Source organism: Bubalus kerabau, chromosome 15, assembly GCF_029407905.1.
Source record: "Bubalus kerabau isolate K-KA32 ecotype Philippines breed swamp buffalo chromosome 15, PCC_UOA_SB_1v2, whole genome shotgun sequence".
Lineage (NCBI taxonomy): Eukaryota > Metazoa > Chordata > Mammalia > Artiodactyla > Bovidae > Bubalus > Bubalus kerabau.
The window spans coordinates 56,341,541-56,355,957 of NC_073638.1; the positions used below are offsets into that span (position 1 = coordinate 56,341,541).

Here is a 14,417-nt window from a genome sequence, read left to right on the forward strand (position 1 = left end):
GAGCCACCAGGTAAGTCCCTATAACCATGCCACAAGCCCAAAATAAAAGACCACATGGACAGGCCCAGTTGTCCCATCTAGGCCCCCAACCAATCTGCCAACTGAATGAAGAGCCCAGATGAGATTAGCAAAAGAACTATTGAAAACTGGTGGTTTAGCTTTTTTTCTTTTCTTTTTAAGCCACTAAGTTTTGGGATACCGTTAAGTAGTAATAGATGATTGATGATAAATTATCTAATTCTCATAGCGCAGCCTGTGGTTTTACAGTTGAGGAAATATACCCAGATTACACAATCTGCCAAGGTCAAACTGCTACTTAAGTGTCCTAAGAACTAGATGCAGCTATTAAAAGGCCTGCTCTGTGTCTCCTCCTCTGTTATCCTGCCATCGTAACCTGAACAGTTCTGTCAAGGACAGAGGTACCTCTTAGAGCTTTGGGTATTAGAAAAACCCTGTTATCATTTTTATAGCTTGCATGGGTAATGTGTCCTGATTTGACACATCTGCCCTGTTTGTCTACAAGAAGGAAATGCACTACTATCAGTTCAGTTCAGTTCAGTCGCTCAGTCGTATCCAACTCTTTGCAACACCATGATTCGCAGCACGTCAGGCCTCTCTGTCCATCACCAACTCCCGGAGTTTATTCAAACTCATGTCCATTGAGTTGGTGATGCCATCCAGCCATCTCATCCTCTGTCATCCCCTTCTCCTCCTGCCCCCAATCCCTCCCAGCATCAGGGTCTTTTCCAATAAGTCAACTCTTCCCATCAGGTGGCCAAAGTATTGGAGTTTCAGCTTTAGCATCAGTCCCTCCAATGAACACCAAGGACTGATTTCCTTTAGAACGGACTGGTTGGATCTCCTTGCAGTCCAAGGGACTCTGAAGAGTCTTCTCCAATACCACAGTTCAAAAGCATCAATTCTTCGGCACTCAGCCTTCTTCACAGTCCAACTCTCACATCCATACATGACCACTGGAAAAACCATAGCCTTGACTAGACGGACCTTTGTTGGCAAGGTAATGTATCTACTTTTTAATATGCTATCTAGGTTGGTCATAACTTTCCTTCCAAGGAATAAGCGTCTTTTAATTTCATGGCTGCAATCACCATCTGCAGTGATTTTGGAGCCCCCCAAAATAAAGTCTGACACTGCTTCTGCTGTTTCCCCATCTATTTCTCATGAAGTGAAGGGACCAGATCCCATGATCTTTGTTTTCTGAATGTTGACCTTTAGGCCAACTTTTTCACTCTCCTCTTTCACTTTCATCAAGAGGCTCTTTAGTTCCTCTTCACTTTCTGCCATAAGGGTGGTGTCATCTACATATCTGAGGTTATTGGTATTTCTTCCGGCAATCTTGATTCCAGCTTGTGCTTCTTCCAGCCCAGTGTTTCTCATGATGTATTCTGCATAGAAGTTTAACCAGGGTGACAATATACAGCCTTGACATACTCCTTTTCCTATTTGGAACCAGTCTGTTGTTCCATGTCCAGTTCTAACTGCTGCTTCCTGACCTGCATATAGGTTTCTCAAGAGGCAGGTCGGGTGGTCTAGTATTCCCATTTCTTTCAGAATTTTCCACAGTTTGTTGTGATCCACACAGTCAAAGGCTTTGGCATAGTCAAAGCAGAAATAGATGTTTTTCTGGAATTCTCTTGCTTTTTCCATGATCCAGCGGATGTTGGCAATTTGATCTCTGGTTCTTCTGCCTTTTCTAAAACCAGCTTGAACATCTGGAAGTTCACATATTGCTGAAGCCTGGCTCGGAGAATTTTGAGCATTACTTTACTAGCGTGTGAGATGAGTGCAATTGTGCGGTAGTTTGAGCCTTCTCTGGCATTGCCTTTCTTTGGGATTGGAATGAAAACTGACCTTTTCCAGTCCTGTGGCCACTACTACTATCAGTAACACCCGGCAATTGGCAAAGACACTCTCATCCTGTTTTCTGAAGCTCAAACAGCACTAACTTATCCCAACATAAACAATTCAATGTCTCTGCAATATTTATTCATTTACATTTTAGCCAGCAACAATTATGCAAAAATTAACTATATCAGGGGTCATATAACATATTTTAAAAGTTAGATAAATCTTACATTTAATAACTTCACAATTCAAATGGTTTTTTTAAAGAACTTATCTTCAATTGTGATGGTGATATTTTTGAAAAGAGAATTTTACCACAAGAATCTGTTTTGTCCCCACCAAAAAAAAAATCTGAACTTTACACAAAATTCACATTTTATTTAGGTTGAAATAAACTATACAAAATTGATTTTCTTCACCAAAAATAACAGCAATATTTTCTGTATTATTCCTAAACTACAAAACACTTATTTTTGTAGGCTTTCTAGGCTTTGCTTGTAAATCAAGATGAGGCAGTAGATACAGTCATGGAAAAAGCCAGAAGAAAACAGACAAATCAGCTGTCAGTATCCATGGCCTCTGATCCTTTCTTGACCATGAAACTGAAATGTTCAACATATACCTGCCAAAAAGCTTACAAAGACGTAGGCTCAATAAAGGAATGTAAACAGCAATACCAGATGTGGAACAACAATGGCAGGCTCTTCCATTCAAATTTTAACTTCATTTGATAAAGAGAAAATCTACACCGAAATCCTTGTTGGACAAGCTTACACGTTTCTCTTAGAGTCTGATAATTTTCTTAACTGTCCTTTATAGATTTTTAATAGCATACTTATAACTCCTACTATTCAAAAGTCAGTCATGAGCTTCACTGTAACATTTTACAAAATGCATTCCTTCTTCCCATACCTTCTCTAATTTTATTTTTTCAAAGATCTGATAACTTAATACCTGACAATTTGATCCACAGTGATAAACGTAATGTCTAAAATCACTTAACTAAAACAATTCCAAAGTGCCATTAGCAGAGATCACATAAAACTGTAATATGGTACTTTCAATGCTATCTTCTGGAAGAACAGTTAGGTCTCCAAAGCATGGGCATTTGAACAGGCCATTTAAACAGGCAGATTATCAATGACTAATATACTCAATGGGAGGCCTACAGGTCAAGATATTCAGTGATTAAGTGGCCTACCCTTAAAACTTTTCTGTAAGATATTTTAAAATTTCTTACATTTTTTTTTCAAATATCAAATATAAGAGAAAGTCTAGGTTAAAAGTCTCTTAGGTATTTTCAATGGTTTCTGAATTATCTGTAGGAAGCTCTGACTTACTTGTATACAGTTTGATATATGTATCCACCATTAAATCCAAATCATGTTTTATATCAAAATTTATGTTAAGCAAAGCCAAGTTACTTGATCTTTGATCTGTCAAAGTGTTCCTCAAGTATGCTTTGAGACGCTTTCGCCCATTTTCATAGCGTTCATTCTCAACTTTCATCACAGGAAGAATACATAGGACCTTCAGCAATGCATAAACATTAGGAAAAAACTTGATGTCTGGTAGATGAAGGGCTTCATAAATAGTGGATGGAAGTTCTATATCTTTCCCTCTGTGTTTCCATTTGATTCTCCAACAATGCAGCTCAGCAGAGAGTGTGTCAGGATTAGGTAAGTCACTTCGGTACATGTCAGCATGGTGCTCCTCTGATGTATTGAATTTGAGCTGTCCCATGACAGAGGGTACCAGGGATAAGCATTTAAGCGCTTTGAGGTGCTGTTCTGAGAATATATCTTTCAGTTCCTGAATAATGTGTTCCACAGTTGGAACACTTAGAGTTTCTTTATAGTAACTCTCAGAGGTTAGCTGAGATTCCAGGTTACTGTGCTGAGCTCTGCGAAATTTCCCTGGGAGTTTCATCTGAATATCAAGTTTGGTTGCCAAATTTGTGGCTTCCTCAAACCAAAATTCATGATAAACTTCAATATTTTCCATCACTTCATTTAGTGAATGTAACACTGCAGTCAAGCTACTGGCTGCAAAAAAGACATCAGAGGTTTGCCCCTGAAGATTTTTCCCAAAAGCTCTTGTAAAAGATAAAACATTTTTAAGAACAACAATGGTAACGATGAAATCAAAATCTGTTACCGCACTACAGAGCACAAATGCTCGGCCAGCTATACAGTTAGTCCATCTAACATTTGTGTCACTATTTATACCATCTAAACATAAAACAAGTGCTTGCAGGAGGTCCACTAAGATTTCAAAAGCATCATGCCTGCCTGTCCACTGAGAATGGCAAATTTCCTTCAGTTCTTTGCCCCTTTCTTCATTGTTCTGAAAGAGGAGAGAAATTACATTTTCAAGCTCTAAAAGCAGTTGTGGTGATCGATGAAAAAAAGAACAAACTTCCTCAATTGTTCCTAATGCAACAGATACTCCCATAACAGGCACTGATTTTGCCAACCACATATTTAAGGCACAGGAAGAGCAGAGTGTGTAGATAGCTTGGGGATATTTCTCTAAAAGTCTAGAAGCAACAACTTTCATTTTGGATGAAAATCCACTAGATACAATGTAAGCCTGGCCACGACAGTACTCCATGTTTAATCCCCATTTCTCAGTTATTGTAGTGTGAAATTTCACAGCCAAAATTTCTGCATCAGCTTCATAAGGCAGGAAGCCTACAAATTCCTCTCTCAGGTTGTGAGCTTCGTCGACAAACCTCACCAACACAGGCAGGTGCTCTTCCCCTGCTATGTCCACCACATCATCAGTGATGATGGAAAAGAAGTGAGAATCTCTCACTTCCCTCAGGGTTTCTTCCCGAATGCAGCTCTCACAGATCTCCAGCATCTGTTTCTGCTGTGTTTTGGAACAGAACAATGTGTTAACTGCTGTTGTCTCAAAGCGCTTTCTCAGAACCTCTTCACCAGAATTGATCCGGCACTCTAGCAGTGCTTGAAAGTTATCAGGAGTAAAAAGACCTTCTGGGATTTCATCAGTTTCATGTCCATCCAGAGGTATGTTTTGTTTTCCCATAAGAATCAAAATTTCAAATAAAGATTTTAAATATTCTTTGTTTTCCTTCTCTTCAAGAGTTAAAGGTAAAATGTCTTCATCCTGCTCTTCACCCGCTTCTTCTGCACTGGGATTCTGAGCATTGCTGTTGTTTATTTCCTTATGTTTTGGTTCCTGTTCAGAAGTTTCATCAACTGGAAAACAAAGAATTAATTTTATAAACAGGTTCATAAGGAATCATACAAACAAAAAATTACATATTTGACTGGTTAAATATTTAAAATTCACAAATTCATTCATTCAACACTCACGAGACACCTACTAGACCACAGACGAGGATGCAGAGATTAAGTTAAGACACTCTAGTGGAGGAGACAAATACTCTGAATGAATATATATTCATCCTACATGTCAATGCTATTATGAGAGGAACAATTTCTTATAAATTTAAGAAAGCACATTACATATACAGAGTAATAACAGACAGTTCACGCCGTCACAAAAAGGACTTGAAGGACTAATATTTACTGAGGCACTGTGTTGTCCTCTTATATGTAGCAGACTGCTCCCTCTACAGGCATGTTATCAACCCCATTTACAAATGAGGACAGTAAATAATTGCCAAGGTCACAGATAGAGGTGAAAATTCAAATCCAAGCTTGTCTGGCTCCAAGGTCCATGCTGACACTTTTAAGCAATACTTTTATATGGGAGATGAGACAATATACTACAAACTATATTCATGCAATTTCTAGGGCTCTATTAGTATATTATTAATAGAAATCTCAGCATAATCTCTTCATATGTGGATGGGAGAACTGAGGCCCTGAGGTTAAGGGTTCTGACTGTACTCATACTCACAACCCTGTAAGTCCTGGCCCCTGTGGCCCCTTTTTTAACCATCATGGGTTCGTAGAAGTTCCAACCACAAAATGAATGTGTAGTTCCCCAAATCCGGCACCCTGTTTCAAGGCACAGAATATCCTTCACTCCTTTCTTTGCCTGACTCCATGTCTCTTCATCTATAAAGGAGGAAAGTAATAGTACTTACCTCAAGGCTACTGTGAGAATTACATGAATTAATATATGCAAAGCTCTTAATGACTTGGCACACAGTAAGCACTCAGTAAAAAGTTATGTTAATAATAGAAGTAGTAGGAAGAGATACGAAAGGAAGATTAAAAGTAAAAATTGATAAGAACAAAAACCCCTCTAGTTCTCATTCTTTGGTTACACAGCTCAGGCATCAGCACCTGGAGAACAGCTACTGTGACTCCTACTGTCCGTAAAGCCAAGTATCTCAACAGCACTTATTCTTTAAATATTTACCAAGAACTTAGTATGTACCACCAGAGAAGGTGATGGCAACCCACTCCAGTGTTCTTGCCTTGAGAATCCCAGGGATGGCGGAGCCTGGTGGGCTGCCGTCTATGGGGTCGCACAGAGTCAGACACGACTGAAGCGACTTAGCAGCAGCAGCAGCAGCAGCAGTATGCACCACAGGTTGCATGGACAGAGATTCGGCTCCTTTCCTTCCCTACAATGAGATACTCTGCCTTGTGCCCTACCACACTGGGAGCACCTAGTAGAAAGAGAGAAGGCCAAGTGCGTGGCATAGTGATACTCAATAAAGACTAACTGAGCTAAGATTTTATCTCACAGACAATTCCAGACCACAGGACAATGCCTACCACACTCTTACATCATTCTCACAATAGGTTTTTGGACATAAAACATATTTATTTGTCCTTACCAGGTCAAGGCCTTTTAAAAAGGCATTCAGAAGTTGAGTCATTAACACTATCACTTACTTTTTTTCTGTTTCAGTGTCCTGATTTCATCTTCACTCTAAATGATAAGAAAAAAAGAAAAAAATATCTTTAATAAAACTGAACTCCAGTATATCATCACAGATTCAAGTAAAAAGCATATTATGAGTCAAATTTAATTCTTTTTTTTTTTTGGCCATGCCATGCAGCATGTGGAATCTTAGTTTCCTGACCAGGAATTGAACCTGTGCCCCCTGCAGTAGAAGTGTGAGATCTTAACTACTGGACCACCAGGGTAGTCCCAAATTTAATTCTTTCAAGAGCATAAATTCTTCATAAAGAATATATTCTTCAAATAGACAGATGACAAGAAAAATAGAATAATCTGCTAATGACTCCAAGTTTATAATAAAATACTAGAGGGTAAAGAATACATCGTTTAACTTACTTTATACCTAATCATCATAATTTGGGGTTACAAGTATGTGCTGGCTAATAAAAGGCATGAACGTATATGATGGCATTTAAGGTCAAACTCAAGGTTCATAAATCATGTCCCTCTCCCCAGTTTAACTCCAGGGGATGTCATGTAAAACGGAGTTGCTGGAGTCCAGAACCTAACACAAAAGCTGTGAGAAATCTCTGAGAAGCAGAAAGTGACAATGCCAAAATGGAAAAGAAATGGATATAAACAGCAGAGAGAGCCAAGTGGCATCTTCAGGCTTAGACTGAGGGAGAACTTTCCAAATGTGTCCTTTTCTCGCTCTAACCCACTACACATGACTGAGCGACTGAACTGAACTGAACCCACTATAATTATTAGCTCACAACCTACCCCATTACTATTGTAGGGCATGAAAGCAGCAGTACCAGTGACAGCTAGAGACAGCAGGGTACCTGCTGGGCAGCACAGGACATAGTACTGGTAAAATGTCAGCAGGTTAGCCAGTCTGGAACATTCTCTCCTTATCCTATGGGCTGTGGAGTTACAAGGATGGCAGATCCGGAAGTGAGCCTGCTGTATGATATCTGAGGTTCTTTGAGGGGCAGAGAACAGGAATTGATAGTTACAGGATGGGAAGTGATTGAGCTCCTCACCCTTGCTTCATATTACTAAGAAGAAAGCTGATGTGCAGTGTTAGCACTCATTTATGAGAGGTCCCAAAAAAAAAACAGAGCAGAAGAAAAGCATGAAGAAATAAAAACTGAGAATTCCTCAGAACTGTACAATATAAGTCTGGATAAGAAAAAAACCTCACATTCAGATATAGTTTAGTCAAATTTGAAATATCAAACATAAAGAAAATATTTAAAGGAGAAAAATGCATTCACTAAAAAGGAACATGAGACTGGCATTGACGTCAACAGCAATAATGGATGAAAAAAATCGAATCTAGCAGAAACCAATAAAATAGCTCATAAGTACAGCAATCAGTGATAAAACTCACTACTGTTTCTTTGAAAAGACTATTAAAGTAATTTTAGGAGCAGAGAAAGGCAAGCAGCCTAAAACTCTAGGTGAAGCTCATAAAGTTTTGTAAACATATAAAGCACAAGAAGAAAGAGAAACAAATAAATAAACAGAAATGATAATCAAAATATTCCCTCATCCACCCAAAGCCCTCTGATGGTTTTACCAAGTTCAACCTAACTTTCAAGAGCAGACAATATCTACCTTATACAAGTTTTTCTAGGGAAATTAAAAGAAAAAAAAAGAAAAGTTATCTAACTCATTTTATGAGGCCAATGGATCCCTGATATCATAACTGTGTAAGAAGAATACATGAAAAGAAATTACAGGCCAAGACTTACAAATGCAAAACTGACCAACTAAATCTAACAGTATATGAAAATGAAAAGAAATATACTGCAATCAATTAGGCAAAGATGGTTCAACATCAGCAAATCCATCAATGTTATCACTAAGCATTAAAGAAGGGGGGAAGAAAGAACAGATACAATGAAAATATTGATAAGTTCCATAAGTTAAGACAAAAAAAAACCTCTGAATATGAGAACTAAAAGAAAATAAAGGGTATTTCTTTAACTTGATAAAAAAAATTACCTAACAATACCAATGGTAACATCACACTTAATGAAACAAGACAAGTGTACCAGCCATGACATTCCTGGGACTACTCAATATAGTACTAGAGATGATCCTGACCAAATAATAATACAGGCAACAGAAAACATTAAAATTGGAAGACTGAAAGAAGAGGCAAATCTGTCCTTATTTACAGATGATACAATCAACTACATAGAAAACCCAGTAGACTATTAGAATTAATCTAAAAAAAAAGGATCTTCAAAATTGCTGGAGGAACTTTGCTGGTGGCCCAGTGGTAAGAATCCGCCTTGCCATGCAGGTAGCACACGTTTGACCTCTACTTGGGGAACGAGGACCCCACATGCCACAGAGCAACTAAGCCCTTGTGCCACAACAACTGAGGCTGCACACCACAATTACAGAGAGTCCGTGGACCACACTAAAAGACCCTGCACAATGCAATGAAGATCCCATGAGCCTCAACTAAGACCCAACACAGTCAAACAAATAAATAAGTTTTTAACTGGTGGAAACACTCTCTTAACCAGAAATACATAATCTTACCGTAACTTAGCAAGTAATTAAGGAAGGATGTACACGTTCTCTTCTAAAGAACAACAAAAATCCTGACAATTTTTCAAAATTTTTACTTTCTGCACTTCTAAATTATTATAATTTTTTTTTTTAGTATTTATTTACTTGGCTGCATGGAATCGTAGTTGCAGCACACGAGATCTTTAATCTTCACTGCAGCATGTTGTTTAGCTGCTCAACTCTTTTTGACCCCATGGGCTGTAGCCCACCAGGGTCCTCTGACCTGAATACTGGCGTGGGCTGCCATTTCCTTCTCCAGGGGATCTTCCTGACCTAGGGATCAACCTGAGTCTCCTGAAAGTCTCCTGTATTACAGGCAGATTCTTTTACCACTGAGCCACACTGCAGCATGCAAAATCCTTTAGCTGCGTGTGGCATGTGGGATCTACTGGGCCCCCTGCTTTGGAAGTGAGGAGTCTTACCCCCTGGACCACCAGAGAAGTCCTGTTTTGAAACTATTTTAATAGTCTTTTCAAAGAACTAGTAGCTTTGTCAATGACTGCTCTGGTACTTGATAGCTATTTTATTGTTTTTTTTTCCATTCATGGATATGACTAATTAACACTGTAAAAATATTAATTCAAAGTATTTACAATGAAAATCTCAACAGAATTTCTAGAATATGACAAAAGGATTCTCAAATTCACATGGCAGAATAAAAGTCTACAAATAGCTAAGACAATTTTGAAAAGGAAGGCTTAAGAAATCACTCTCTTTGAAAATGATATAATATAAAGCAATGTAAGGGGCAGCATCTTATCCAGACTGATTAACAGACTATGTTAGGAAAACTTGATCCCTATAAATAGAAAGGTAAATTAGATCTCTACTGGACACTATACAAATTCAAATGGATCAAAGATCTGATTACGAAAGGTAAATATAGAAGAAAATGAGGAAAACTAGATAAATATTATCTTTAAAAAGCACATAGCCAATGGACTGAAATGACTCATTAAGTACAGGAGCACGGATACAAAATGGAGGAAGGTGAGGAATGGGAATGGTTATAAGGAAAAAAAATAAGGGGCTTCCTGGTGGCAATGGTGACAGAAAGCCATGGCCCGAGGAGTCTGAGTAATTTCATTTTGTTCATTTGAGGCCAACAAAAAACAGGTAGGTTTTAAGGATATCAAAGGTTTATAAAAAACATGCACAAAGATGTCACATAGAGAGACTTAAAAGCTTTTATAAACCTTGTCAGTACTTAATAATGATGGAATCCTTATCTCTAGTAAAAATACCCATGTCTTAACTTTCACTCTTTCCCTTCTTAATCCCTTTGTGCCAAAATATTCTAGAAATATACTTCAGTCCCACTTTACCACAAAGGAAGAGGTGAGTTTTTTTTCCAGCTTCCCTGGAAGAAAATGATTTAGTAGCCCATAATTAACAGCATGAAATTAACATGAAATTAAAAGATGCTTACTCCTCAGTTATGACCAACCTAGACAGCATATTAAAAAGCAGAGACATTACTTTGCTGACAAAGGTCCATCTAGTCAAGGCTATGGTTTTTCCAGTAGTCATATATGGATGTGAGAGTTGGACTATAAAGAAAGCTGAGTGCCGAAGAATTGATGCTTTTGAACTGTGGTGTTGAAGACTCCTGAGAGTCCCTTGGACTGGAAGGAGATACAACCAGTCCATCCGAAAGGAAATCAGTCCTGAATATTCATTGGAAGGACTGATGCTGAAGCTACAACTCCAATACTTTGGCCACCTGATGCAAAGAGCTGACTCATATGAAAAGACCCTAATGTTGGGAAAGATAGAAGGTAGGAGGAGAAGGAGCCAACAGAGGATGAGATGGTTGGATGGCATTACTGACTCAATGGACATGAGTTTGAGTAAACTCTGGTAGTTGTTGATAGACAGGGAGGCCTGGCATGCTACAGTCCATGCGGTGGCAAAGAGTCAGACATGACTGAGCAACTGAACAGAACTAAACTGAATTAACAGCATACTTTGGCCCAAGTCAACAAGTATCAACTGGCTAAATTTGAGGAAGATTTTCCAAAGCAAATACTAAAACAAACTAAATATCTTAGGTCCATGCTACTTCAATAACCATGGCATTAATCCCCCATAATGCTACACCTGATATAGAGAGTAACTTGGTTCAATGTTAACATGAATGCATCTATACTACATTTCATAATATTATAGAAGATAGAAAAGCTGGAGGAAGCACACTGACATACCAATTCTTTTATTCGTTTTCTGTGTCTACTATGTGGATTATTCAAATGGCTGGTAAGATCGAATATTGTTGGTATGGCATTATCTCGGAGAACTGTCCTGTAAGGACTCTGAAAAAGAAAAATGCATCAATGCAGAAACAGTCCTTAAAAATACATTACACACAAACAAAATTGTTAATGATTTCCCCAGTACTACTTCAACTCCAATTCTAAAGTGTAGAGACTTGCAGAATTGATGATGTCAGTCCAGATCAGCTAACTATTTCTAACTCCTTTTACATTTGTCCTTCTGGCCAACTTATAAATGAAGGAACTGAACTGATGATAGGCATAAAAAGTAGAATGTATTTGTATTATATATATATTTTTCTAATTCAATCTTCCCGCTACTTTTCTGTTCTTCCATGAGCCTACAAAGCAAAGCAGGCACAGAAGTTTCTCAAATAAGCTATCCTCTTATACAATTCATAGTAACTCTTCCCTCCTTTACCTGCCATTCACGCCTCTTTTGCTACTATTACTGAGAAGCATTAAGGCACTGTGAAATAATACTGATGAGGACCCAAGAGACCAAGAGCTTCCCTGGTGGCTCAGACAGTAAAGAATCTGTCTGCAATGCAGGAGAACCAGGTTTGACCCCTGTGTTGGGAAGATCCCCTGGAGAAGAGAATGGCTACCGACTCCAATATTCTTGTCTGGAGAATTCCATAGACAGAGAAGCTGGTGGGCTACAGTTCATGGGGTCAAAATGAGCGCACACTACTGATCGACTAATACTTTCAGAGGAGGCTTAGGGGCTAGCCCTTAATCTACCAGTGACTCACTCTGAGACCCTGGACAAATACTTTTCCTTTCTAGACTCAGTTTCTTCTTTTGAATAAAACTCAGGTATTGAATTAGATGAAGTTATTCACACACTAATGATCATAAAGCTGACCATTTCAGTTACCCAACCACTTATACTTTTTCATAATTGACTCATTTTTTTAACTAACAAAATCTTAAGGAATAAAAACTATAAAATAATGATTTGATGAGCTAGTTATATTTTTAACACATATTACAAAATTTAAGATAAAAACTGATTCATGTACCACTTGATACCACTCATATGCCACAAGTTATACACATAATCACATTTTTGCAAACACTGAACCAGGTATTTCTAAATTTCCTTCTAATTATAATATTCTTGTCACTGAAGGGTGACCATTCTCTATCCTTATAAACTAATTCAATCTGACTAGAAACTGAATGCAAATTTAGATGGCGACAGTCTCCCACAGCCAGCAAGACCAGAGGTCAGGTAGGGACAAGAAGTTTATTAAGAGGTAGAGTAACAGATGAATAACTGCTACTACATTCCCTTAGCTAGTCCAAAGAAACTGTGCCTTCCCAAATTTGCACTGATAAAAACAAAACACCCTTCAGTTTAAAAAGCTTTTGTGGGAGCACTGATTGTTTCAAAGCTAATAAAGCACATTCAAAGTATATGTCAAACAAAAGTAACAATCCCCATATTTTTTTAACTCAAGGAAAGGTTAGGAAAATATGATGGAAAAATATATAATTAAAGAGAACACACTTAAGTTTTATCTAAAGAACTGTTAAACACATTTGGGAAGAATTTCTATTTCTATTCAATATTTTCTAGTTCAATCACAAGCCTCAGGGAAAACACAAAGAAGAAAATCTATTTCTTAATAACATTCAACTTCTAGTGCTGGGCCAATTATTCTCAGTCTACTACGGAGTTTCAATCAGGGATTGATATGGTACACAATCACTGAAGGGCACAAACACAATACTATACCCTAAGTGCTTTAGCTTTCCTGCTTGGCAAACATCTCAAAAAGCAAAACCATATCCATATACAGAGTCAAGTCTTGATATCTTCCAATTAAATAAACAGAGGAGGGATAAAACACCATGAAGAACTTAAAAAATTGGTATAAAATTAATCTTCTATAAAGCAAAGGTATTACAGACGAAAAAAAAATACATGAATGAAAAACATGCAATATTTTTACACCCACTCTAAGTACCCATGCCAAAAAAGGCTACATTCTATTCCTGTGCATGACAATTTTTATTCAGTATCAAAATTTAATCTTTAACTGCTGAATGAAGGCTTGAGTATAAAGTAATGATCTTACTTTAGCATCAGAGATAATATTTAGCTTTGGTTGAACTAACCACAAACGTTTACTGATGAAATCTTAAATGCCAAACTAATGAATTCAAAACTCTTACAACATTTGGGTATAAACATTAGATAATCCAGCTTTTAACAGCAATATTTTCTATATGTGGAGAATGAAAATCTCTCACATTTGCAATAACTGATTCAAGATTAAAAAATTATGTGGAAATTTAAAAAGTAAAAATAATTCTGTTCTATGCTCTGACTAAACAAGAACAGAGGTGAACTATATATCTTATATTTCTCACAATCTTGTTGGAATTAACTGATTAAGAAATGGTATTTATTAATAAAATAAAAATTTAAAAATTCATATGCGTGCATATTCAAAATAATTTGGGATATTTTAATTTAATGTCAAGAACATAAAGTTTGCCTTTTAAACATATGAAATCTTTTATTTTGATCATTACCCTGTTAACAAAGCAAGGCAAAAATATCCCTCAAATATTTGTGATTAAACTGTTGAACCGGAATAGGCTCACCTCCCAATGACTTCACAAGTATCTGCTTCAATTAATTTTGAGAAATAAAATAACCCAATCATTCTTTAGTTTTCTGATGCCTCTGCAAAATGTATCTGAAAAAAATATCAAAATAAATTGCTGCATAACAATATATAGTGTATCTTCAAATTAAGTTTATGTCTATCCCAATAACTGTTGACAGTTATGCCTAAACAAGAATATTTGTTTTCATAC

The 14,417-nt window shown here is 37.3% G+C and overlaps 1 protein-coding gene across 1 annotated transcript in view; it reads right to left on the minus strand.

Annotated features, from left to right (window-relative positions):
* Positions 1–2,223: 2,223 nt before the first annotated feature.
* Positions 2,224–14,417, minus strand: part of THAP12 (THAP domain containing 12) — a 29,693-nt gene continuing 17,499 nt past the window's right edge. Inside the window, exons 3-5 of the mRNA XM_055549131.1 lie at positions 11,514–11,621; positions 6,708–6,744; positions 2,224–5,090 (exon numbers count right to left, since the gene is read on the minus strand). Of these exons, the coding sequence (XP_055405106.1) occupies positions 3,157–5,090; positions 6,708–6,744; positions 11,514–11,621 (2,079 nt within the window). The 3' untranslated portion in view covers positions 2,224–3,156. The remainder of the gene's footprint in view (positions 5,091–6,707; positions 6,745–11,513; positions 11,622–14,417) is intronic.